Below are 24,636 nucleotides of genomic sequence, written 5' to 3'. Positions count from 1 at the left end.
GGGCCCCACAAAAGAAGATAAATACTGATTGTTGACTGGCTGAAGCTTGAAGCGTGTGAAAGGCTAAGTACTCCGTAAAGTAAAGGTCTCCACTAAAATGGAACCCTGACTTGTGCAAGTTGGGTCAAGAACCTTAATTAGTGGTCCATACATTTCCATCTCCAAATCCATTCTATATATCTATCGTCTTCCCCCTCTCTTCTTCTACATATTTCATGCCCATCAACTACATCACAACTCCTCTACCCAGCTGCACTCCGAACCCCTAATTACGATTGTTACGAACTTGCACTGCTAATCTGGAGATCCATTCTCACCATTCGCCGGGCTTCGAAATACCCACAAAGAACCACTCAAATACTGCCATCTCGACAAACGGGCATCATTCCAGGACACAAAGAAATACCACAACGACCGTGCTGAACCCCCACGTCATTGGCCCCGCCCCCGAAGCTGAACAACGAACTTCCGAGTTATCCAAAGAACCTCCTTATCCATAACTGCATCAACCTGCAATCCATTTGCCCGTACCAAACAACTTGAGATATCAACCAACACAACACAATTCCATAATGTCCAATAACGACCGCAACAGCCCTCCTGCCGAAGGCCCTCGACAACGCCGCAGCTCTGTCACCCAGCAGACCCTCAACAACCTATTCGGAGGCAGGTCCAATAGCACATCCGGGGCTCCCACGGCCGCCCTGCCAGGTCCCATCACCATAGCCGTAGCTCAAGACCAACGCCGACGCATGTCCATCTCAACCCTCGGTCTATCTGGAACATCACCTACACAACAGCTTCCAATGGGTGCACGACGAAGCAGTATCTCAACTGCTGGCTCAGATTCAATCGATGAGAATGCTATTGATGATGAAGATGGTCCCGCCCGCAGCAACCCTAACACACCGTTCGCTCGCCGCATGTCATTCGGAACCCAGGCCCTTCGCCGAGCACAGCCCGGGGGTAGCCCAGGCACAGGCACAAATGGTACGAAGAGATCTTCCTCCTACACCACAGCCCCAGCCCTTCCCACAATTCCATCCGGTCCTCGGAGCTCACGCTCGGGGTCCGGAAACGGCGGGGGTACCACTCCTCCCCAAGTTCAGAATCAACCATATCAGGCAAGCACGCAATCAAAGCCCAGAACAGCTTCTGACCTTTCCGTTTCCGCTCGTCCAGGTGAAGGTGGTGGCTTCAACTGGTCTGAGCAACTTAGATCCCGTGCTGAGAGCTCTGTCTCTCAATCTCAGCGTCCTAGCTTCTCAAACCCCACCTCTGCTGCCAAGCAGCCTGCCCAAGAGCGCCAGAAGAGCGTGAGTGAGATGCCGGCTCCTCCTTCGGTGGTCCCTGCTCAGACCCCTCCCAAGCCTGCGAGAAAGCAGCCCGATGCTTTCCAAGAGCGAATCCTGAAGGGAGACTTTTACATGGATTAATGGACGATGGTCTTTGTTGTTCACATTGGTTGTTCATTCTTGTTTACAGGGAGCGTGCTACTCTTGTAACATCATACTATGATGCTGGCGTTGAAGGCGTACGGGCGGGCTATATGCCCCACAGGCAGTCAAATACATGGAGCGGAATCAGGTGGACAAGAAGCAAGAAGTTATAGGAGTGTACGCTGGACGTTTCATTCTTGTCTTGATATTGGCGGTGATACTCAGCGGGAATAAGAAAACTGCTTGGCGAAGCGTAGCGTTGACTTTGCTTCTGATTACAGACAGTCCCAACGGATAGGATCGGATGGGATGCGCTTTTACTATGATTCATGACTCTCACTTTTTATGTTTGTCTTCAGATGCTTGGCCTTCTTCCCCCTGCTACTGCTTGCAGGCGAGGGACTAGGGTCCTTCATACCAGATTGCCAGTTTACTAGTCAGCTTCGTATCTGTCGCTGTAGTTTTACGCAGGTAGCTGAATGACATGACAAGCAGATTAAATCATGTCTGTATTTCGGTTCATGTGACTGCGTTCCTTTTTACATGTAAATGCATCTCATCTAATGATCGGAGACGAAGTTCTTTGTATCAAGCATCCTTTCCTCGCTGTTATAGTAGGCAGGCGGCTCATTCTAAAGCATTGACGGGGAAGGAAGGAATATATCAAGAACTCGGAGCTGAGATGTGGGTTCCTCCTATATCATTCTGATATAATGGAGGCTAGTAGACGATATATATTGTCTGGCTTCTCATGAGATAGATATAGGACTCAGATGTATGATTGATGAATTGTTCTCGTTGAATGATTATACGTCATGTCTGGAGCTAGGTTGCGATATCTATTAATATCTCATGCGGCTCTAGATACTGATGGGTGAGTAGTGATTAGGGAAAGATCTACATGTCTTACTGCAGAGGAAAAAAAAAGTTATGAGAAGACCAGGCCGCATGTCGTGTGCATGAATGGTAGATTGTGCTCTATTTTTCTAATTCATCATTCATGGAATTTTCATTTTCGTAGCCTTCCTTTCTATGTAACGTATCCGTCCCTATTGCGTTGCCCCATTCCCGCCTCGGGAAAGAAATCCAAGATGACTTTTGCCTATTCCAACCTCGACGCTCGTCCCGAAAAGACCGATCGTTCATTAATGCTTATACAGTACCCTGATAGAATCAAGTTGGCTTTAAGACTTTCCAGCTACTTAGACCCAACTCTTCGCCGTCATCGGCTAATAGATCATCCGTCTGCCTACGAGGTGGCAGGTTTGGTCTTGGGCCGCCGCCGTCATTGTAGGGCCCTTCTGAGCCATTGACGGCTTTGCTTGCGACTCCTGGTCTCCTGGGCTGCGGAGGTGGCGGGTGGCCTACTTCTCTTCTATCCTCAATGTCTCTTTTACCGTAACTGGCACCTAGAGCATTGCCTGGTCCCGTCGCGCGTCGAGGGGGCGGTGGAAATTTGGTATCAACTGTAGTCGGTCGAGGTGGTTGTACAGGAGGTGTTTCTGCGCGTGCAATGGTCGCAAATCCGTTGACTGCGGAAAGCATTGGTGATGAGGTACTAGACGGGGATGAGGTAAGATGGACCGGTTTGCGGCCTATAGGTGGTGGAATCTTCTTTGACGTAGAACTGGTTGTGGAGCTAGAAAGTCGTCGATCGGACGATTGCTGCGAAGCGAGTCTTGATGTCGGAGGTGCATCTTTTAGAGATGTTTGAGAAAAATTCTTCGCCAGTGTCCCACTAGATGAGCCTGTTGGGTCGAATGGAGGGGGTAATTTTCGTGTGCCATTCGTGGTCGGTCTAGGATTGACAGGTGGAGGGTCGAATTTTGTATTGGCGTTGTTCCGAGACCCTATTCGAGGAACCGTAACCCAATCTGGCTCCTCCGTTGGCGTAAACGGATTCGAAGGGCGATTTGGATTTGGTATCAAACCATTCTGTGGCGGCTTGATAGTAGATTTGGCAGGGTTTCCATTGTCCAGCCACCATTTTCTCTGATCCGAGCTCGCAGGTGGTAGACCAGGTTCAATAGGCTCGTAACCAATAAGGTCTTCGTCATCTGTATCATCGCCATGAGTATTGGCCGTGGTGCTACCAACTTCCGAACGTCGTTTCTCGTAGATTTCTCGACTGAGAGATTCTCGGATATCTTCGTTGACTATGCTGACTGTGCATTGAAAAGTTGCATATACTGGGCGATGATCTGAGAATCGAAGAGGCGCCGAATTGTAATCAATTTGGCGCAAATTTGTACCCTTTCGAAGGATACGATCTGTCCAAGCAGGTATTCGAGCCTTTTCGGATGTGTCGTATTTGTCATTTCCGAGATCGTACTTGTATGTAGGGTTGAAGGTGATCCTTGATTCAGAGTAGTAGGGAAATGTCAGGCCAGCAACCATTTGTAAGTTCAATTGGTCATTTTCGTATAGACTCTCAAGATCCCCATTTTTAATCAATTGCTTGACTTTCTCCGAGCCAAGTCCAATGCGATAGTTGAAGTCTCCCATAAATATCACAGTATCGTGGTCACCAATGCCCCGGTTTCTTTGAAATCTAAGACCATGGTGGATCGTACTGTAATCCCTGTTCCGCTCTTCGTAGTTTGCAAAACCTGCCGCCAGATGTGCAGTGACAAAACAGATCTGAGTGTTTGCGTAATCCATCCTGATGGCAACAGCACCCTTATTGCCTGCCATGCCAGACATTCCTGTTTTCTTGACACTACCCTCAACGTTCTTGATTTTTCGTAGTACTGAAGCTTTGACGAAGATACAGAGTGCAGCTCCAACAAGCTGCCCGCTCCTCAAAAGTACGTAATGCTCGCTCCCAACAGCACGGGCATGGCGGTTCAATGTCTTCCTGACAGCTCTTTCCCATTCTTGCTTCCGCGTAGGGTCGCTATTCATAATCTGCTGCGGACTAAGCTCCACAATTTCTTGAAAGCCAACAGCCACAATCTCAGGTTGCTGCTGAGAAGATTGAAGCTCGGGACAAAGCCAAGAAGACAAGTCCTCATCAACGCCTGTGGTGCGGCCATTTAGGTTGAAGGTTCCAGCCCAGCTAGACAGCTCGTCAGCATTAGAGTGTGAAGTAAAGGCTAAAGACCCACATATTTATGCTTTCAGAGGATTGATACTCCGCACTTCGTTTTGCAAGCTCAGCAGTCACATAATCATTTATAGGATCAAACAGATGCACCGGAGGTTGCCCAACCAGTCTACCCAGCAGAACATCAATAGTGTTTTGACGCCCTTTATCGGCAAAATTGTTGATGTATAACCGAGTGGCGCTCTTCCGTGCATCTGCAATGGCTCCTGCTAGTGACATTTTGCCATGTCTGGTGAAAGACGATTTGAGGGCACCTGTCCCTGCGTAGATTCGCGATAAAGCATCACCATTATCAGCCCATAAGCTAGAATGTCGCATCCAGAAGTCTGAAGCTGCACGTTCTCCTCGATGACCCAGAAAGGATTCAACCGCCATTTGAGAAATGATAGTCTGGATCAGATTTGTTCTATCCAAACAATCAAGGCAGTTTGTCCGGAAGACGCCCTCCTGCTGCAGTACAACAACTGTCCTGTGACGAGGCTTCTCCTGGATGGTTTCCTCAACAGGATCTTCCATTTCCTCAGACAGATAGTATGCAAAGCCATCTGCCGAGTTTTCAATTAGTCTCCGAATCATGCTAGCTGCTTCGTAACCATTTGGCCCTTTTGTCTCGGCATGGAAGTCGAATTCTGTCTCTCTCAGAAGGTCATGGTCTTTCGAACCTTTTTCCCCTGGGTGGTTGAGAACAGAATGCCTGACTCCATACCTATACAGATTTGTCAACTCAGCCTCGCCAGGCTTCACCTCGCTCAACAGGTTTACCACATGCACTGAGCCGTAATTTTGCTCTAATTCACCAAAGTGCTTGTCAAAAGCTGGCTGGGTGCCTTCGGCGGATCGAGTGATGCTTATCTTCTGCTGCCCAGGAATCAAACCAGCAGCCTGTTCCCAGAAAACTGGCACAGAACCTCGAATCTGCACATATGAAAAGCATATTCCCGACGGCCTTTCATTTGTAGCGGGGTCTGATTGTCCAACTACAGACGGGCTCCAATATATAGTCTCCGACTCGACGAAATTTGCCACATTTCCATCATCATCTATTCCCCTACTGTTGAACCGCGTTCCCGCTCGGCGGCATGATAATCGTGATATGAGTGTAAGAGATGAGGGGAGACCCGTTCTCGTAGTTCGGAGAGGTGCCGAAGCAAATGGTATGGTGATGGTAAGGACAAATCCTCGGATTGCAGAAGTTAGGATCCGCGAATTGTCCAGTGCCTTTCTTTCGTGTGCAACAAGGCGAGACCGAAACTTGACAAGAGGACCGATCATGTAGGAGTTCCAAAGGAAAGATTCGTCGAGGTCAACTATATCGGCTGTTGAGGCATCAGTGGAACTAGAGAAATCAGCAAATTAGCTGTATAACAGCATGAATTGCAGTTACCGATCCTGTAGTCTATTCGTCAGATCAAAATCGGTACTGTAGTAAAAGCTCCCATTGCCCAGCAATTTCCGTAGCTCAGAACATGGATGCTCCAAGAGCGGCTCCCTGCGACTTAGGTTCTGCCCTCCATAGTCCTGCCCCTCTGTCGAATATGGATCCAAGTTATCACTAAAGATATTATCATAGTCCGAACTGTTCAGGCAGTAGAATTGCACAGCGCCTATCCTCTCGACCGTCTCCCCAGGCCGCACAGTAGCCACACGTTGGCAAGACTCTATGACACATATAAAGATATGATTGTCGATAGTTATCAAGCCGAGCGTGCCGTGGACTGGAAGCGGGCTTAAGGTTCGATAATCGCTGAGGTCGGCAGTAGATATGTCTACAAACTCCACCATGCATCTAGCGGTGGCCGTGCTGTCTATAGAAGTCCTTGGCTGTACTGAGTGTGCCGAGGTGAGTGAGCCATTTGAAATAGCATCGTTTGTTGACGGGCTATGTCTGAATATCAGTGCGCTAGTCGGCGTTGCAAGAGCAATCGAGCGGTGGGGGTATTCGCGAAGTAGGACGCGAATAGACATGATGCTTGATGAACGAGGGGTCGGGCTCAGTATTGTAGTTGTTGGTCATCTTGGGATTGAACGTGGTTTGGTGACATTGTTGTCCTCCAAAAATTGAGGCTCAACTGAATCTTTGGTGAGAGATGCTGTCATTTGGAACATTCTGCCACGCATCACCGCCTGTCGTTCGTAGTGGTCACGTGCCTAGGGATGAGGGGTTCACGTGGGGTAATCGTTATTCAGCTGGTGCAGCAGAGCCTCAGACAATTACCAGAGCTCTTTCGAGGAGGTAAGGATCTCAGTGGATCTTGAGGATTGAGTCCATGCGTAGGCTGGTCTTTCAACCGTAGTTTCTATAGTACTTAATCCAGTTGTGGTACATTTGTATGTATGTGTATACTACCGGTAATCCACTCAAACATAACATTATAAGCTGACAAGCCTCCGAGATCCGAGTGTGCTAATGAAGGCATCTGACCTTATGTAGCGTAAAATTACATTGGGAAGACTAGTCGCAAACCTGAAGTAGGTCTTTAGTGAAACATTTTCCTGCTTCTGTTTCGGCTTTTTGATTTTGCATTTCCTTATCTTGTTATGTTTGGTATGATATATAGCTTATAGGCAAGTGTTTTTATATCAGGTGAACATAAAAATCGTTGATGAGGTGGCGCCCTTTTTATATGCGGGCGTTGAGACCGGAGGGGGGGGAATGACATGGGGGGAAAGCAGTACAATAAGGCCGTGAGTATATCCTCTTCCTTTTAGTACTCGTCGTTGGGTCGTGAACGAAGGGCTGTATTGTCATATCATATACGATGATGATGGATTCAATGAATCTCAAGGCGAGAACAATGGTAACAGTCACCCCTTTTACGGACAGATAGAGAAGCGGAGAGGAGCTAGTATGACAGACAGACAGCCTTGCCGTGCTTTCCGCGTTAGCGTTCGGGAATGTGCACCGCGCGCCTCTTCCCGAGTCGGTGGCTTACAGTTCGGCATGTCTAGACCGCTCGGGGTGTTGGGAACAAGCAGTGCGAGTTTGGTGGCTTGCATACTCACTCCCGAATACTCCGGAGGCCATGGAGAAAAAATACATGTGACTGGCGGCGTAGCATTGTGAAAGAAGATGAGGAATGGGATGTGAGTGGGCGTGGCGTATACAGTAGGAAGTAGGAAGTAGACTGTACTGGATTCTCATCTCAACTCTCCGTCTTGGATGATTCCTGTTCCATCTTGGCTTTATGTGTATCATGGGGTGTAGGACAAGCTCATTTCTTAGTACTACTGCTCTTCCTCCTCGTCATCAACATCGGGATTGAGTTCTACGCCCAAAGTAGATGGCCTGGCCTTTTACTCACTACAGTACCTAGCGCTTTGGCTGGGTCTCTGGCATTCTAGAGCGCAGGCCCAGATGCCACCGTGCAGATCAGCTGCAGCAAGCCGGATAGCTCCACTCCCATCAGCCAATGACATGACTGGAGAGACCTCGGTACGTACCTTTCGTGCCGTTGATCTGACACCGTTTGCGGCAAGGTGTGACGTTGATCTTTGCCCTGGATCGAAGATGGAGCCTTCCCAGAGTTCTACAGTACAGTACAGTACCATACCAGTACACTCAGTCCCACAATCAGTCCCACAGCAATCCCTCCAGACGCCCTCAGACTCCCATTACAGTAGTCTCATAGTCATAGGACAGGGCAGAGGAATTCGAGACCCACGCCCCAACACGCTCACCCAGGCTTAGCTAGGCCACCCAGGTAGGAGAGAGTATAGGTAAGGTAGGTAAGGTAGGTAAGGTAGTTTTGGTGGAAGGTCTAGAATCTCATCGTGTACCGGGTAGGTAGTCTGTGGTGTAGAGGTAAACAGGACAGGTAGTGTCCGTCCATGGGTAGCTTGAGGCCTTGCAACTTGCACCTACACAACCTCACCTCACCTCACCTCACCTGCAGTTGCTACCGTGCTGTACTTGTGTTGTAACTGTACTGGCCTTTACACCAACTCCTTCTTCTCCTTCTTACAGCCACCACCATCAATGACCCCCGTTACATCAAACTTCCCTATTACTGTATTGAGGCAAACCACCATCACCATCCCCATCCCTAATCCTATCCACCATATCCAAGCCAAGGTCGAGGCCCCTCGTCTAGAGCCCCCAATCATCGCTCCCCTGTCCCTGCCCTGTCCTGCTCCCTACCCTGTCCTGCTCCCTGTCTACACTATCACTATCGTTGCCCGCATCTCATCAACTGAATTGACCTGACCTGACCTGACCTGAACTGAACCGGAGCCTTCCTTCAGACCTCCAGACCAGATACGATCCTCCCTTTCCTTTCTACTTTCCGCCGACCTCACCATCACCGAACACTCCAACCCCCAACCCAGAGTGCCAGGGAGTTGCGGCTCCATGCCACCAGAAGGGTCCGGTCAACCTTTCAGTCGTTCGTCTCTCATGTCGCAATTTGGAGCACTGTATGCTCCTCACACGACCGAGAACAAGCATTGTGGGATGCACGAGATACACCATCACCCAGACACTTTCGATACACGACCCTTTGGACCTCGTCAATTTAGGCTACATCGACAGCGAGCAAGAAAACGGACTGGAGACACAAAATTCCAATCTGCGCGGCAGCCTGGGGTGAAGGATATGGATAAAGGAACGGAGGAATCATCGCCAGACTATATAATCGACCGAGCTACGCTTTGTCTTCCTGACTTCGCAAGAAACACTGTAGTTCATCGAGGGGACGAAGGTTTCCAGGACGTACTACGCCAATACTTTCCCTTGGCTGAGAGCAATGCTACAGAACGCCTCATCGATCTTAAAGCTAGGCTAAGGAATGCATCAACTCATGATTTCTGGGGAATATTGATGGAGGAAATGTGCGATATCACTGGCTCACAATGCGGTTTTGTTGCTAAGAGGATGCTTGTGGACGACCAGGACAGTGCTGTGGAAATGCCCCCCCTTGGCGAACCTGGCTCATGTCTAATGGGAGTGGCCTTCTATGTCAATAACGGGGCGGATGTGAAGGAGCTCTACAGGGATTATCGATATCATGCCTTTGGAACTCCTTGTGAACACATGAAGCATGATAAAGTATTCATCGTTCCCGAGAGGCTCGCCGAAATCACGCCCAACAACCCGCAAGCTCCCCATTTACCATGGGAACAATCCGAGGCCTTTATCGGTGTACCGCTATTTAGCGAAGGGAAATGTTTTGCTCACTTTGGTGTGACCTGGTCCATAGAGGGCGCGAAGGCCCGGAAGTTAGGCTGGACCTTCATTGAGATGTTTCTTCATTCTCTTGAGGATATGATACTACAGCGTATTCTCGAGGGTCGAGGCTTTGCGAAAGATGTGGCACCCCCAACGTCAACGCCTGCCAAAATAATCCCACTCTCGGCAATTACTGCTTCACAGTCATTGAAGCCATACGCACGAAGCCTCTCTCATGAGTTGAGAACACCAATGCAGGGTGTGGTAGGCATGCTCGACATCATGTACTCGACAGTCCTGGACTGTATAGCCAATCAACATCAACAGAGTGAAATGGTTCGAGAGATTTTTAAAGATCTCAAAGGCCATATCGAGACCGTGCAGGGTGAGTCGGTCTTCTAATTTCCTCTTTTCTTCGCTCATATATCTATAGATAGTTCAAAACGCGCTGTGGAGGCTGCCGACAACGTCGTTCATGCATATGATATGGATCTGAAAATGCCAGAGACACCCTTGACACCTACCCTTAGTGAAGGCTCGAATCATTTTGTAATATCAGAGGCATCTTCATCTCAAAGGCAAAGTCCCATACCAGAATCGAGAATGGAATCTTCGTATATGAGCAGGAAACGCGGTGAACCGGAGGAACCCAACTTTCATCCTGGCCCACCTTTGAAGCGTATGTATACAATGACAGAGGCAGAGATCTTGCGTAAATACTACCCCGATGATAGTCCAGTCTCATGCGGGGAGTGCGGTACTTTGGGTACCACAGAAAATGACCTGAACTATCAGTCACCAACATACGAAAAAAGGGGCAGTCCAAATATCACGTCATCGATGTTGAGCCCAAATCACCGACTCGTTGTCACACGAGACTTCATGAGAACCTTGGTGACTGAGGCTTTGCGAAGTGGGCATCCAACTCGTGAAGTCCACACCGAAACCGATTCGGGGGAAACATTCGAAGTCACAACAACAGGGTCGAGAGGTGAAGTTCAGGATAGAAAGGTCTATCTGAACATTGAATCTAGCATTCCAGGAATAATCATTACGGATGAACACCATCTACAGTTTGCTTTGAAAAAGATAGTCGACAATGCTATCAAGTTTACCGATAGTGGATCTATTACCATTACGATCAAACTGGGCAAAAACCTAAAGATTATCGAAATCTGGGTTGTGGATACAGGATGTGGTATTACCGAAGAATCTAAATGCAACCTTTTCAAGCCTCACTTCCAAGAAGACGCTTCCATCAGTCGATCTCGAGATGGTTTAGGTCTCAGTCTATTCAATGCAAAAGCGCATGTACGAAAGAACCTAGGTGGTGATATTACCTTGGAACGGTCGAATACTGACGGCCCGTTGAGAGGATCTGAGTTTTTGGTCCGTCTACCTATCTCATTATTGGATGCAGAAAACATGGATACTCCTCTTGTTGGTACTCCGCCTTTGAGCCATCAACAAACCTATCTTCCCTCCCCGGGGACCGAATCCAAGATGTCCTTGGATGGGATATCAAGGACCGCATCGCCGGCGCCTGCATCCCGTAAAAGTCCTCCGAAATCATCTCCCAAGCGTACGGCATTTAATCCCAAACTCAACGAAGAGTATCCGCTGAATATCTTGATTGCCGAGGACAATGCCATCAACCGAAACGTTGCAGTGGGTTCACTGGGTAAACTTGGGTACTCGACCGCGAACGTCACAATCGCATTTGATGGAGTAGAAGCAGTACGCCATTTCAAGAACTCTCTTTCAAAACCAATCGGTGAACAGTTTGACGCTATTTTGATGGACATCTGGATGCCGAACATGGACGGCTATGAGGCCACGAGGGAGATTTTGGGGCTGGCAACGCTCAGCGAAAAGGCAACGAAAATCATTGCAGTCACGGCAGACATAACCGGGGAATGTCTATCTAGAGCAGAGGCATGTGGAATGCAGGGGTTTCTACCTAAGCCATACAAGGTTCTTGACATTGAACGATTGATTGTGCAGCATTTCCAAAGAGAGATGGTATAAGTCAGGAGAGGGGTATTTTTTGCTTATATTTGGAGTTGGGTTATTATGGATGCATATGTTAACGGACTGCAAGGCGTTTTGGGGTACAAACGAGGGGAAAATATGATGCTGATGATTGAAGAAGCACGGTGTTGGTTGGTGTTGATATTGCATCAAAGGCGTTTAGATTTTGGCAAAAGGCGTCCCGGGAGATGCAGAGGAAATATATAATCTGAAGATGGGATTACCCGCTCAATGGGATACATAATAACGTAGAATTAAATAATGTTCGCAAGCCGTACCTAGCTACAAAAGATGTATGCTATCAACCAATATAGAATTAAGTAGTATTCACAGCTGCAAAAGCGAGCGGATCTGATTCCCCGCCCCGCTTCTTTGAGCTTAGCGCGCTTCTTTGTCTCCTCCCTGTGAATGTGGCTTGCAAGATGACGATATCTTCAACACATCCTAACATACGAGCAACCTACAAAATAACCAAATCATGTAAACGCCCCTTTGACCATACGATGCGCCGCCATCTCAGTCTCAGTCTCATCCTCACCATCCTCCTTTCACACCTCTCCATCACCCTCACAACACCAACCCCGCCTTCCCAACGACCACATCCTCCATCTCCAAACATAACAGCCACCCTCTTCGCATCCCTCGAACAGTTATCCCGCCTCGTAGATATAACATACTGTCTCGGCACAACGGGAACGGGTATCTCGACACCGTTCAAATGCGCGAGTAGGTGTGATGAGTTTCCGGGGTACGAACTCGTGGGAACGTGGAATACGGGGGTTCTATTGAGTGATAGTTGTGGGTTTTTGGTTTTGGATCACGGGGGTAGGAGTGGGGGGCAGAGTATTGGGGGGGATGGGAAAGGCGGCAGAGGCAGGGTTATAGTTGCGTTTCGAGGGACGTACAGTATTACCAATACGATTATCGATCTTAGTACTGTTCCTCAGGAATACGTACCGTATCCTGGTTCGGGGAACACGAGTCGATCGGATGATGCTCCTGAGAAATCGGAGTGTACAAACTGTACAGTGCATACCGGATTCTGGACCTCGTGGCAAAACACGCGTCCGTTTGTGCTGCCTCACCTCAAAAGCATACGGGAGAAATACCCGGATTACAAAGTTGAGCTCGTGGGGCATTCTTTAGGAGGTGCTGTTGCTGCGCTCGCGGGGCTGGAGTTCGAGGCCTTGGGCTGGGAGCCGGTGGTTACTACGTTTGGGGAGCCGAGGGTGGGGAATGAGGCGTTGAGGGATTATATCGATGAGGCGTTTGAGCTGAATGGGGAGAGAGAGCTGTTGCATGGGAGGTATAGACGTGTCACGCATGTCGATGATCCAGTTCCACTGCTACCATTGCAGGAATGGGGATACCGGCCACATGCAGGAGAAATCCATATTTCGAAATCGGAATTACAACCCGGACTGCATGATATCAGGTTGTGTTTTGGGGATGAGGATTCAAATTGTATTGCTGGGGCGGATGCTGATGGGTCTGGGTCCTGGTTTCAGGCAGCAGCAGGGGAAACTGGCATGGAAATCAATATGGATACGGATATCAATTACGAGGAGGTTGTAATTCTGCAGAAGCGCTGGGGTATCCCCATCCCCGCACGCTACAAGATGTGGCAGCTATTCTTCGCGCATCGGGATTATTTCTGGCGGTTGGGACTTTGCATGCCCGGAGGCGATCCTTTTGATTGGGGGAGAGATAAATATGATTTTGGAGATGGAGACGACGATGGTGATCAAGTGCAGATTGAGTTGTAAGGATATGAGGATACAAGGCTTGACAATTGGTTATGGAAATACGGGGACCTTTACTAATGCTTCAAAGCGTTTTCGGCGTTAGGGGAAAGGAGGGGATGGCAAAGCAAAGCAGCAAACGGTGTATTAACATAAGCAACGGAATATCTAATTTCGAGTATGAATTACATACATATATATAACCTGTACTTTTCCATCCTTCCCTCTCCCTCTCCCTCTCTCTCCCCATCTATTACTCCATATACCTAGCTAGGTAAATATTCCCTTTCTCTCTGATTTTAATTTCCCATTTATCCTTATATATCACATCACGTGTCAAAACTCAACCGCTAATGCTGGGTAAATACTCCTACTAAGCTATACTAGAATATAGATACTCTCCCTCTCCCCTTGATAAATATTAATGATCCTTCGCTCTACTATGTAGATAAGGTAATTCAGCAAATTATATCACTTAAGCTGTTTTGCTTTATAACACTCTGTAATATATTAACCTTGATATGGCTAGGAGTGTATCTAGTGCTGGGCTAGCGAAGACGGGATCTCTCTATCTATATGCGGCGCTAGCTATAAACTATTAATGCTTTTAATGAGTATTTATCTAAGCTAAAGAGAGCAGGATGAAGAGAGTTGGAAATTTCTAATTCAGTCTCGAGTGCCGATTAATATTAGGCAGGCCATCGTAAATAGGTGGTGCGTAGAGGAAACTCTAAATCTGACATTTTCAAGATTTGAGACCAGACTTTCAATTTCGCAAATCTAAGAGGCCTTCTTTGAGACCTTGTACTAACATCAGAAGAGCTGATCGCTGTTCCCTCTGCTTCGCTGGTTCCGAAGCAATTCGGATAAGATCCTCCTCGGATAACTCCATCACTGTCGTGGGTGCGAATATGTCAGGAAGTGTCGAGAGGATATGGCGCTCAACAACTTGACGGCATACGTTATCCACAAATGTCTTCATAGCAACCTTAAGATTGGTTAGCGAAAGGAGCTTGCTAATAACGTGTGAGGAGGATACTTTGTAGTAAGCTTGTAGCCCTCCCATAGCCTCCGCACATGCTTGGTCATCCATGTTGACAATAACCCGTTTCTGGAGAGATGCCAAAACTTTCTCCAGCTCAAGAGGTGTGTTACTAACATGGAATTTGCCATTCCAGTCCTTCTCCACTGCGGCCCGCATAGCCTTTTGCAGGGAGTCTTTCATTGAACTCTCCCTGGCATTTTGGATGTTGTCTGTGTAATAATGATTGTAAGTTATAGGCTGGCGCTTTTCATCAGCGAGGAGCTTCTGCAGCTCATCGTTAGCTAATTTCTTCCCCTCGTCCAATCTATTGTTAGCAAGCAGGACAATCTCGCGCCGCATATCCTCCTCATGAATAACATGATCCATTGCACCATTAACAAAATCTGTGGTGATTTCGAAAAGCTTTATGAGGTGCTCTTCTTGTAATACCTGCCCAACGACTTGATTGTTCAAAGAACAATTCCGCTAATAACACGTGGTTATAGTTTCCGGGAAGCTCGCGACCACGAGTACGAAGATAGGTCTGATAGGGTCAGAATCGTAAGCGAATCGACAGTTCATCGGACTAGAGAGCTACCTTTTTCACCCAGGCATTCAGCTCCTGCTGGGTCACTAGGAGTGGGCCAGTCTCCGACTCAAATTCCGACTCTTGACCTGAAGAGTCCTCAGGTGAAGTCAGTTCAGACAACTTCCTCTTAAGACCATTCTCGCGCATTTCCGCTGCAAAACACCCGTTGAGTCGGTGAACTTCAGCCCGGAGACGGGTTGTGTAATTGTCCCTGAAGAAGTCCGCATCCCTCTCCTGGTAGTTCCCGTCAAGGGCGGATTGAACTAGGCCGTGAAACTCCATGCTACGCCGGGTAAGAAACATACGCATGTGGGCGGCGCTAGGCCGCTCATCCCCCAGGTCTGCCAGTTGGGCTTCCGTGCTAGCGAGCAGCGATTTGATCTCGCTTCGAACCTTTGGAAGTTCCCTCTCGATGTGTCCGTCGAGCAAATCTTGCAAGTATTCCCTGAGCGCAGTGACGCCGAGCCGAGATGGATCGAGCCGGTGCTCTTTCCACGTGGGCGAGGAGAAAAAATCGAGTTCCTGTCGCTTGCGGTCTTCTAACGTAAGGCCTTCTTCGAGTTGGCGGGACTGGGGTTTTTGAGCAAGAAATAGCCAAGCTTCAGTTTAGTCGTGTCTTCGTTCTTAGCAAGGAGAGCCATACGACCCTCGGTTCCTTTATTGATCAGGTCTGGCTTGGTGATAATCCCAACAGTCCTCTGCCCAGCTCGGTCAAATTTCCGCGCTCGTTGTATGATGCCTTGATTAGCGATGTCGTTATTAGCTTGAACGACCGCGAGAATGATCGTTCTGGAGCTCTGAAGGTAGGTGTCGACCAATCGTCCTATGAGTTGGACGTCCTCTTCGGTCTGCTCTTCACTTGCGACCGAGATGAGACCGGGCAGGTCTACGATTGTAAGGTGGAGTCCAGTCTTTCCTATGACTTCAATTCGGAGCACATCCTCACCAAATGTAAGGCCGTCATCCACCCCCGACCCTCGGAGTTGCATCAAGGTTCCTGCTTCAGTTATAATGCCAGGAAGTTCTGAGAAGTCGCTCAACACTCGGTGATAAGCTAGGAAGCGCTCTCGTTGTTCTTTGCTGCGGGACGCGTGGGGTATCACTGTGGCTGTAATCCTAGCTGTCTTCTCGTGGTGATGGAGGATGATTTCGGTGGCGAACTTCGTGCAAACACCATCCTGCCGAGGAAACGGGATGCCTGTGATGCCTTCGAGGACTGAGCTTTTCCCGGCAGATTGATCTCCACATACCACTAATTGTGGAAGGGAAATGTGATCGCCAACCCCCTTTGCTCTGACTCGAGCAATCTGGTTAAGTCTATGTGTTGATTTGGCAGACCGGAGACCCCCTAGGGAGGGAAAGGTTACCTTCTCTTCTAGAACTGTGCTGTCAAGATCTTGGGATACCATCTCCGAACGTTGATAAGCTTATGCAAAGGTCTTCGGGCTCTGGAATCTACAGAATCAAATCGTTTTCGTAACTTGTGACGATAGCTCTCTATCTAAATTATGATTTAACTCGAAATAACAGAGAGGAAGCTTTATCGAATCGATGAAGATAGTATATTCGAGGTGAAGCTTGCACTAATGGCATGTTTCTGGAATAATTTGTTATTCGTCGTGACAAGAACAAGGTCAGGCGTATAGAAAATAGACAGGGGAACAGGCAAGGAGTGGACGAATGAAGGGAGGGATGTATCAAGAGAGAAATGGAGGGAGTAATGGAGGGAGGAATGGAGGGCTGAAGCGCAGAGGCTTATCTGTTTGGGACATGGCTTTCTTCTTTTACTTGCTCTCCTTATTGGATTATAGCATAAGCTATGTAAAGTACAAGAAAGACCGGTTCCTCCTCGTAAGCAAAGTTGAACTGTGAATAAATTATGGCAGATATGGCAATCCCAACTTCAATTCCCGTCACCTTGACTCGCTGGATCCATATCGAGATGAAATATCAAATAATGGTCTGCACTAATCGCAAATGTATGCGAGCTATCCCAGAGAATCAAATAGCGCGCCACTGCAGTACAAAGCACGCGAAATGGACTCTCAATCAAAAGAACATGTTCCAGGAATTTGTCAAGAACTTAGGATGGAGTTCTTATCGGCCCGACCCGGTTGTGGAGAACGGTCTGGCACCACACCCACATCTCCCGATTATGGATGGACTTCAATGTCAGCATTGTCCAAGCATATTCAAGCTTTTAGACTCGGCAGCGGCTCATGAGCATCGGTGGACGCATAAAAGTGCAGTCGGGTGTATGCAGCGAAGTCTGGTTCGGATTCAATCATGGTCTGGAGGCGGACCGTACTGGCTGGTTAATGAGAGTCTTCGAAACCCGGGGGCAATAGACACCACCCGGAATTCAAGTGAAGACGAGTCAGTGCAGATGGACCAGAAGGCAGATAAAGAGGGAGAGAAGGATGTGAAGGTGGAGGTGGAGGAGGAAATAGTCGTGCATGAGGTGGGCATTGAAAACGACGATTGGATTGACTTGGAAGGTTATAATTGGGTTAGTGTAGAGCCACTAGGACAGGGAAGTGATTAGGAAAGTGCTTGTGGCGATAGTTAAAGAGCAAACAAGACTATGTGACCCAGCTTGGAGAGATAGCACCGCTCAGAAGGTACGGCAAAGTTCAGAATACATATGGAATAAAAAGTAAAAGCTGATTCTTGGGCCACCGTTGCCCATTGGATCATGAGAATTCTGCGCCAGAGTGAACTGTCCCTTTCCAAACTTGATTGTAGTAATGTTGAGGCTCAGATAGATAAAGGCAACACTCTCACTATGATTGACTTTTAATGTCCTACGTCACCTAGCACATTATACATTGGTGCCGCTTTTTATCTACTCCGAGGCATCTTTAAGTAATAGCGATATGGTATGGAGACGGCCGTAAACCACTATAGGAGAGGCTAACACATTCCCTACTCGTGGAGCCGTGGATCTGAGAATGACTCTTCTATGTTCTGATTTCCAAAGAACAACTTGATCTGGTGAGCCTCGGTTGGTTTTAATTATGAGAGCGTTGAAATTAGGATCCGTCCTGTACTGTAGGGTATTGCATGGTGACTGTAATCTAGCGAGCGGGTTCTCCGGCGACCCCTATATTTCTAAGCGAGCCCCTGAGTAGCTAGCCAACTTCCGATGTAATATGATATGTCAAGTTGCGACAACTCTGCCTCAATTATATTTGTTAGTCAAATATTCAAAGATATTCATCACTTCGGGATTTCGATAAAGTCGGTGGCCTCAATTTTACATATATTCCTGTGGATATTAGCACTTGAGGATGGCAACGCAGGAGGCCGACAAGAACCCGTCATATCTATGTCACTTTGAACTCGATCTCTTTACTCGTCAACCCTATTCTTAAGTGCCAGACCGCTTGTCCCAATAGTACTTTTCATATTTAGAGTCGCAACATGTGAGCTAGATAGTTGGTTGAAGATTCCTTTCGTGGTTAGAAGCAATGAGATTATGTAACGTAGCTATGATGTTTGGAAATTGTGTTTGGCTTATCTTAACTAGGAATTTTGCGATTCGAATGAATTATGGGTTGCTTTTATAGCGGTTGGATGATTGAAGCTGGTTTACAATGCTTGATAGTTGTATTCTAAAAAGATGATAAAATGAATCTTAGACCCTAGAAATAAAAAAGTCTGAAAGACAAGATCTAGTCAAGTCTACGGAGAAAAAGGGATAAGAAGTATTCTATATCAAGAGCTAGCTCTACCTACTAATCCCGGTGGAAGGCTTCCTTCCACCAGTTCAAATTAAAAGCATCTCGCTTGCTCTTAATTTTCAGAATTCGCTGTCTAATTTTTCCCAGCTGCGTATACGAAGTCCTCAAATGCTCTATACAGCTCAATGCACTTCTCATCTCCAGTAGGAAGGATCTGCGTTCCAAAGACACCACTAGTGCCTGTGACCCTGTCGACCCACCAGTAAACATTAGGCAACCCCGCCCAAGTCATGGTCCCCTTTCTCCGTCTGCCAGGAACATCCTCCAAAACAATAGCCCCGCCAAGAGAATGGTTTGCATCGACCCCAACTCCCATACCAGCCATGATGTTGTTCATTTCCTTGATAGACAAGAATTCCTTGAACTTAGCCGCAGCAGCATCTTTCAGTTGCGGACGGAACAACTCGTCAAGCATCTCGGAAGCTAGCAGTTTCCCGTCATCTACGGCAAGACTCTTCAGAATCTTGCTATAGTCAAGCAAGCTACCATACCCTCCGCCACCCCCAGAAGCATCCTCTAGGCTGTCACCCATATTCAGAGGTGGGATATAAGTCAGGGACGCGGATGAATCTATTGCTGTGCCGAATACCGGATGGGTATCACCTGTTCGCATGCTCAAGTCGACTTGGCGAGCGAGCACATCCGGCTTGGAGTCGAGGTCAAGTGTTAGGTTCCGGATGCCCAAGGGCTGGAAAACATATTTTTCCATGTATGCGTTGAGTGTCATGGAGTTTGCTCTGGCGACTATTACGCCCGCGAAGTCGAACCCAGCTGTACATTGTCAATTGCTTTCCGAGAATGCTAAACATGAAACATACTAGAGTAAATGTAACTAGAACCCGGTTCGAAGAGTAGTGGTACATGATAGAACTCGACTACTGGTAGCTTCTTGGCTGGCAGGTGAATACCCGTGGATTGTCGCCACTGCTGGAGCAGCGGGTTGAACATCTCATATGCCAAACCGGAAGAATGGGTAAGGAGGTGACTAACAGACCAGAATTAGTCAAGTCCTACCGAGGGATCATATCTCAATTTTCTTCACAGCGACATTCAAGAATGGTGCTTGGTCAAAAAGTAGACAAGAGCAACACACCGCAACGTGATCTTATTCACAGCCTTGACCAGCACTGGTTTCCCCTCATCATCAAATCCAGTCAAAATCTCCAGGTCCTTCAATTCAGGAAGCCAATGAGTAACGTCTTCATCAAGATTCAACTGGCCTCGCTCAACACATTGCAAAGCCGAGATAGCTGTTAGTAATTTTGTGGCTGATGCGAGAAAGAATGTTGAGTCCAATGTCAGAGACTTGTGCGTTTCTCCTTGCTTTAGTGAGCTAACTCCGAAAGCTTCTGCATACTGAAAAGTTTCTAGTTGAAAACGTTAGTACGGATGAAGTCAAATATGTTGGGAAAATGAGATAGATCACTCTACCTCCTGCATTGGCAATGGCGACTACTCCTGGAATCTCGAGTGATTTACAAGCTTCACTAAGCCGGGCATTTATTGCAGTTGCGGCAGACATGGTGACATGGGTAGGTGGATGGAACTCGTTGCTAGTAATTCAAGGGTACCCGGGTTTTGAACAAAACATGAATAGGAAACATGGAACACAAGCAAGTATATATACCACTGTAGAATAAATGATTGCTAATGGTAAACTTAATAGCACTATGCCAAGTGCGGGGGCGGGATGAGAGCGAACTTCCAAAGGTCTTTTTGTCTACGCGAGCTGAGAAAGGGGTTAAACGCTAGCCCGTTTCAGGGATTTTGCACGAGGCTAACTCGATGCATGGTTACGAATCCTCGATGTTATCAAAGCCTCCATCCCCTTTCCAAATCAACGTTGAGAAATGATTTGTATCTCATTCTTCAGTTTCGTCCGATGATTGACTTTACAAAATGGGTGCTCGCAGTAAAGGCTGCCGGACTTGCAAATCCCGCCGAGTCCGGTGTGACGAGACGCAGCCAAAGTGTATCCGGTGCGTTAGTGGTGGCGTAGCTTGCCAGGGCTACGAGCCAAGATTCACGTTCGTGGACGAAAATTCGAGGATTGAGCGTTCGCAGCGCGTATCACGTGTTCAGCAAGAGGAACTGCGTTCCCGGCACGAATCACTACCTGTAGTCTACCACTCAGCTCGTATACCAGGGAGCAAGAGACTTGCAGCCAGTCTTGTCCCAATACAACTGCCGCTCATAGCATTCTCGGAGCATATTTCAACCTCATTTCTCATTAGCAAGATCTTTGCTGGCAGAGCACGTTACGATGCCACTTTCTCCGGCATTTGCGGCCAATTGCCAGATACATGGTGGGTTCACGAGGCGGCGAAGCAATCACCTAAGTCACTACAAGCGCTTGCCTCGATGTTCTTCGGTAGATACAACGCGCTACCAGAGATGTGTTGGAAAGCCATCCGGCTTTACGGGGAATCAATTGCGGACTTAAGAGCCGAATTGGCAAAGGAGAAAAGCAAACAAAACTTTCCAATGTTGGCTTCCGTGACCGCGCTATGCATGTACGAGGTATTTTACAGAGATCACTGCCATGTATAAGAATCCTGTTGATAAGTATAGTTGATCAGCCTACGTATGGGACTTGGGTGGAGAATGCATGTGGATGGACTCAGCCGCTTAATTGAGATACGGGGTCCGAGTCAATACAAGCACTTCCCAGAAAGAAGCATGTTTTTGGAGCACCGATGCATACTGGTAGTCTTATCTTTCACCTCTTGATTTACGCCGGCTGATCAAGATACGGCAGGTTTCAAAGGCAATCATAACTCGAGAAAAGACTTTCCTCAGTCAACCTGTGAGACTCACTTCCCGCTCACGTGCCGTCCTAACAACAATGTAGAAGTGGAAGACAGTTCCGTGGGAAGATGACCCGCAATCCAAAATGCCTGCAGACTATCTCATAGACATTCTTTGTGATACGGCTGGGATCTTGGCAGATGTGCTACAGCACGGCCCCGCTGGCTCATCTGAATGTTCCGGTCACAGACGAGAGATTGAGGGCCTGCTCGATCATCTAAATGATTGGTGGCGGGAATGGAGCAGCACTCACTCTCAATCCTGCCAAGCGGTTTCCCCAGACCCATCAATTACCATAACCAAAGATTCAGCGGGCCTGATATTCCCTACTCTGCTTTGGTATGACAGCATATGGACTGCACAGACAGTCTGTCTCTACGACACAGCACGCATAATTCTTCTCACCATGTGGGAAATTCTTTTGCGAGGCCTCAATGTACCTTTGGAAGTGCCAATGCCAACGGAGCCCAATGACACGCCCCTGTTGGGCATATCATCTGATATCACAGGTCTAGCACACGAAATCATTCGGTCCCTCGAATACTGTCATGAAGAATCCTGGCGTTTCATTGGTACTTTCTGTGTGATTCTTCCACAGGATGTGGCATATTCGTGTCTGCGTCCGGAATCCAGGGAAAAGAAGTTCCTTGCAAGACAAGGTAGTCAATTCTTTGACGTAATTATCAGTGGTTTGATTAGGGGAATGGAAGAGAAGCCGCCAAGTGATTGTGGACTTCCCATGCCATGGAAAGGAGTTGCTTCTGCTTGTGTTCATTAAGTTCATGGTGGATTGATGTGTGCAGTAGTTGCTCGTGCATGTACCCTGCATTGGGAATAGTCTAGTTTTCCTTCGCTTAAACAGGGGCAAATCAAGGGCATACCTGCGTAGGGAAGGACCTTATACAGTCTTCCATGCTTTCATGACTGGCACGGATTATAAAGCAGTACCTTTCAATTTCCACTCTCATCTCATTGTTCCAGCATTTTCAAACATCACAAACAAGACCCTGGACTGGTGATTTCAAAGCAGTCCCCAAGACAAGAATTCTCTCCAGCCCATCTCACCGTGGAACTTGTATATAAACGACTTATCTTCAAACTTTCATTCGTCTCCATATCAATATCCATTCCCATCCGTCAAGGGTTGAAAATGTCCCAAGCATATCAAATCCACGTCCTCGACCCCTCCCATTCCCACACCTCCCCCACCCTCCTCAACAACCTCACCCTCAACACCCTCCCAATCCCAGTTCCAGGACCAGGAGAAGTACTCGTCCGCATCCGTGCCGCAGCACTTAACTACCGCGACATCCTTGTCGTCGCCGACTCACCCCTCTACACAGCGCGCACTTCTGCCGGCCTAACACCCTGCGCTGACGGCGCCGGAACCATCGAGGCCGTTGGTCCCAATAGCACTTGGTCTGACAGCATCGGCGAGGGGGTATTGCTGGTTAATAACACTGATTGGATCGATGGTGATGTGGAAGGGTATAAAGTTCATCACACGTTAGGATGTGGTGGAGTACAGGGTACACTGAGGCAGTATGCTGTAGTGAGCGACGAGTTTGTGGTCCGGAAACCGAAGAATCTGGGGTTTGAAGAGGCGGCTGCAATGGTGAGTGCTGGGGGGACGGCGATGAATGCGTTGTTGGCGGGGGGTGTTGGGCCGGGGAAGACGGTACTGACCCAAGGCACGGGTGGGGTTAGCTGTTTTGCTATATTGGTCAGTACTGTTGCTGTTGCTCTGGTGGGACATTATACTCATGTTAATCGAGGTAGTATGCTGCTGCTATGGGTGCCAGAGTCATTGCGACTTCATCCTCAGATGAGAAGCTCGAGAGTGCCAAAAAGCTCGGTGCATCGGAAGTCATTAACTACAAGACGACCCCCGAATGGTCAATCGAGGCACTGGCATTGACCGACCAAAGAGGTGTTGATGTTTTGATTGATGTAGCTGGAGCGCAGACGGTCGAACAATCGCTACAAGCAACCAGACAAGGCGGTACAGTAGTTATGATTGGCTTTCTCACCGAGTCCAAACCATCCGATCTAGTACAACTCCTCTTGTTTGGTGCCAAAACTTGTAAGCCCTGCTTCATGCTGGGTATCTCGGACCAAGGCTAACATCATTGCAGTGAAGGGAATATTGGGGAACAGCAAAGTCATGTTGGAACAAGCCGTCGCTCTGACAGAAGAACATGACCTGCACCCAGAGATCAATGTCTTTGCATGGGCAGACGCCAAAAAAGCTTTCGAGGCTCTGAGAGCCCAAAACTGTGTGGGAAAGATTGTTATTCTGGTGTGAATCAATTACTCGATGTAGCTAAAAACCTAAAACATACTTGGATTATGGATACTTGAAGTGAAGGCAATATGGATAATAGAATCTTCACTTGCGTGATTATGTTAAGAACGGTTATATAGTCCCACTTGTGTCAGCGGAGAAGTTCCGGACGAATTGTCGATCTCCTGGCCTTCGACTTATAAAAATATTGCCCAATATTTTTGTCCATGATGCAGAAATGTGCTTCCAGCATTATCGAGAGACTCTTCGTACATTGGCTAGATCATGTCTTATACCCGCATTATGTGAGTTACTATCATCGACATATACTTTGAAGCATATACGTGCGTGTGTGTATATAATTGGACTGCTCCTGAGGCATGGGCACCCCGTTACGGCTAGCGCATGTGCTAGGCGGGAAAAATTATCCGAAAAGCACTTCAATGCCGCTGTCACAAAACCTGGACCAGAGAAAGATCCAAACGTCTAGATCTGTAGATGTGGAACTTGGGCCGCCATTGTGGGGTTTTTTGTACCTGCAAGGAGTGGAGATGAATGACTAGTTGCCAACAGTAGCAAATAATATCTAAAAGAAGATGTACTCGGCAAGGCTATCTATGCCAATCAAAGCAAGAGGGCAAAAAATCTTAACAGGCTTGGAAAATCTAGAACATGTGGTATGTAGGTACCTATTCACCAACGGATA

At 47.8% G+C, this 24,636-nt stretch overlaps 5 protein-coding genes across 5 annotated transcripts; 3 read left to right on the top strand and 2 right to left on the bottom strand.

The window, feature by feature from the left end:
• Nucleotides 1–572: 572 nt before the first annotated feature.
• On the top strand, nt 573–1,436 carry LHYA1_G001685 (uncharacterized protein; the record flags this gene model as incomplete). Its single annotated transcript, XM_031146665.1, has 1 exon — nt 573–1,436. One exon carries the CDS (start codon nt 573–575, stop codon nt 1,434–1,436), a length of 864 nt encoding a protein of 287 aa, XP_031007684.1.
• Nucleotides 1,437–2,612: 1,176 nt separating this feature from the next.
• On the bottom strand, nt 2,613–6,510 carry syj1 (Inositol-1,4,5-trisphosphate 5-phosphatase; the record flags this gene model as incomplete). The annotated part of the gene is made up of 3 exons (XM_031146664.1): nt 2,613–4,497; nt 4,547–5,881; nt 5,930–6,510. 3 exons carry the CDS (start codon nt 6,508–6,510, stop codon nt 2,613–2,615), a joined length of 3,801 nt encoding a protein of 1,266 aa, XP_031007685.1.
• Nucleotides 6,511–8,893: 2,383 nt separating this feature from the next.
• Nucleotides 8,894–11,737, top strand: CHK1 (Histidine protein kinase; the record flags this gene model as incomplete). Its single annotated transcript, XM_031146663.1, has 2 exons — nt 8,894–10,094; nt 10,143–11,737. 2 exons carry the CDS (start codon nt 8,894–8,896, stop codon nt 11,735–11,737), a joined length of 2,796 nt encoding a protein of 931 aa, XP_031007682.1.
• A 7,174-nt stretch (nt 11,738–18,911) lies between these two features.
• Nucleotides 18,912–20,360, bottom strand: lovD_0 (Acyltransferase; the record flags this gene model as incomplete). Its single annotated transcript, XM_031146662.1, has 4 exons — nt 18,912–19,609; nt 19,657–19,823; nt 19,932–20,205; nt 20,270–20,360. The coding sequence occupies 4 exons, from the start codon at nt 20,358–20,360 to the stop codon at nt 18,912–18,914; spliced, it is 1,230 nt and encodes a 409-aa protein (XP_031007683.1).
• A 2,436-nt stretch (nt 20,361–22,796) lies between these two features.
• On the top strand, nt 22,797–23,951 carry LHYA1_G001681 (Zinc-type alcohol dehydrogenase-like protein; the record flags this gene model as incomplete). The annotated part of the gene is made up of 3 exons (XM_031146661.1): nt 22,797–23,393; nt 23,426–23,729; nt 23,782–23,951. The coding sequence occupies 3 exons, from the start codon at nt 22,797–22,799 to the stop codon at nt 23,949–23,951; spliced, it is 1,071 nt and encodes a 356-aa protein (XP_031007680.1).
• Between the last annotated feature and the right edge of the window lie 685 nt (nt 23,952–24,636).

The sequence above is a fragment of the Lachnellula hyalina genome, assembly GCF_007821495.1.
Source record: "Lachnellula hyalina strain CBS 185.66 chromosome Unknown contig00024, whole genome shotgun sequence".
NCBI lineage: Eukaryota > Fungi > Ascomycota > Leotiomycetes > Helotiales > Lachnaceae > Lachnellula > Lachnellula hyalina.
This window is presented reverse-complemented; position numbering and strand designations above follow the sequence as displayed.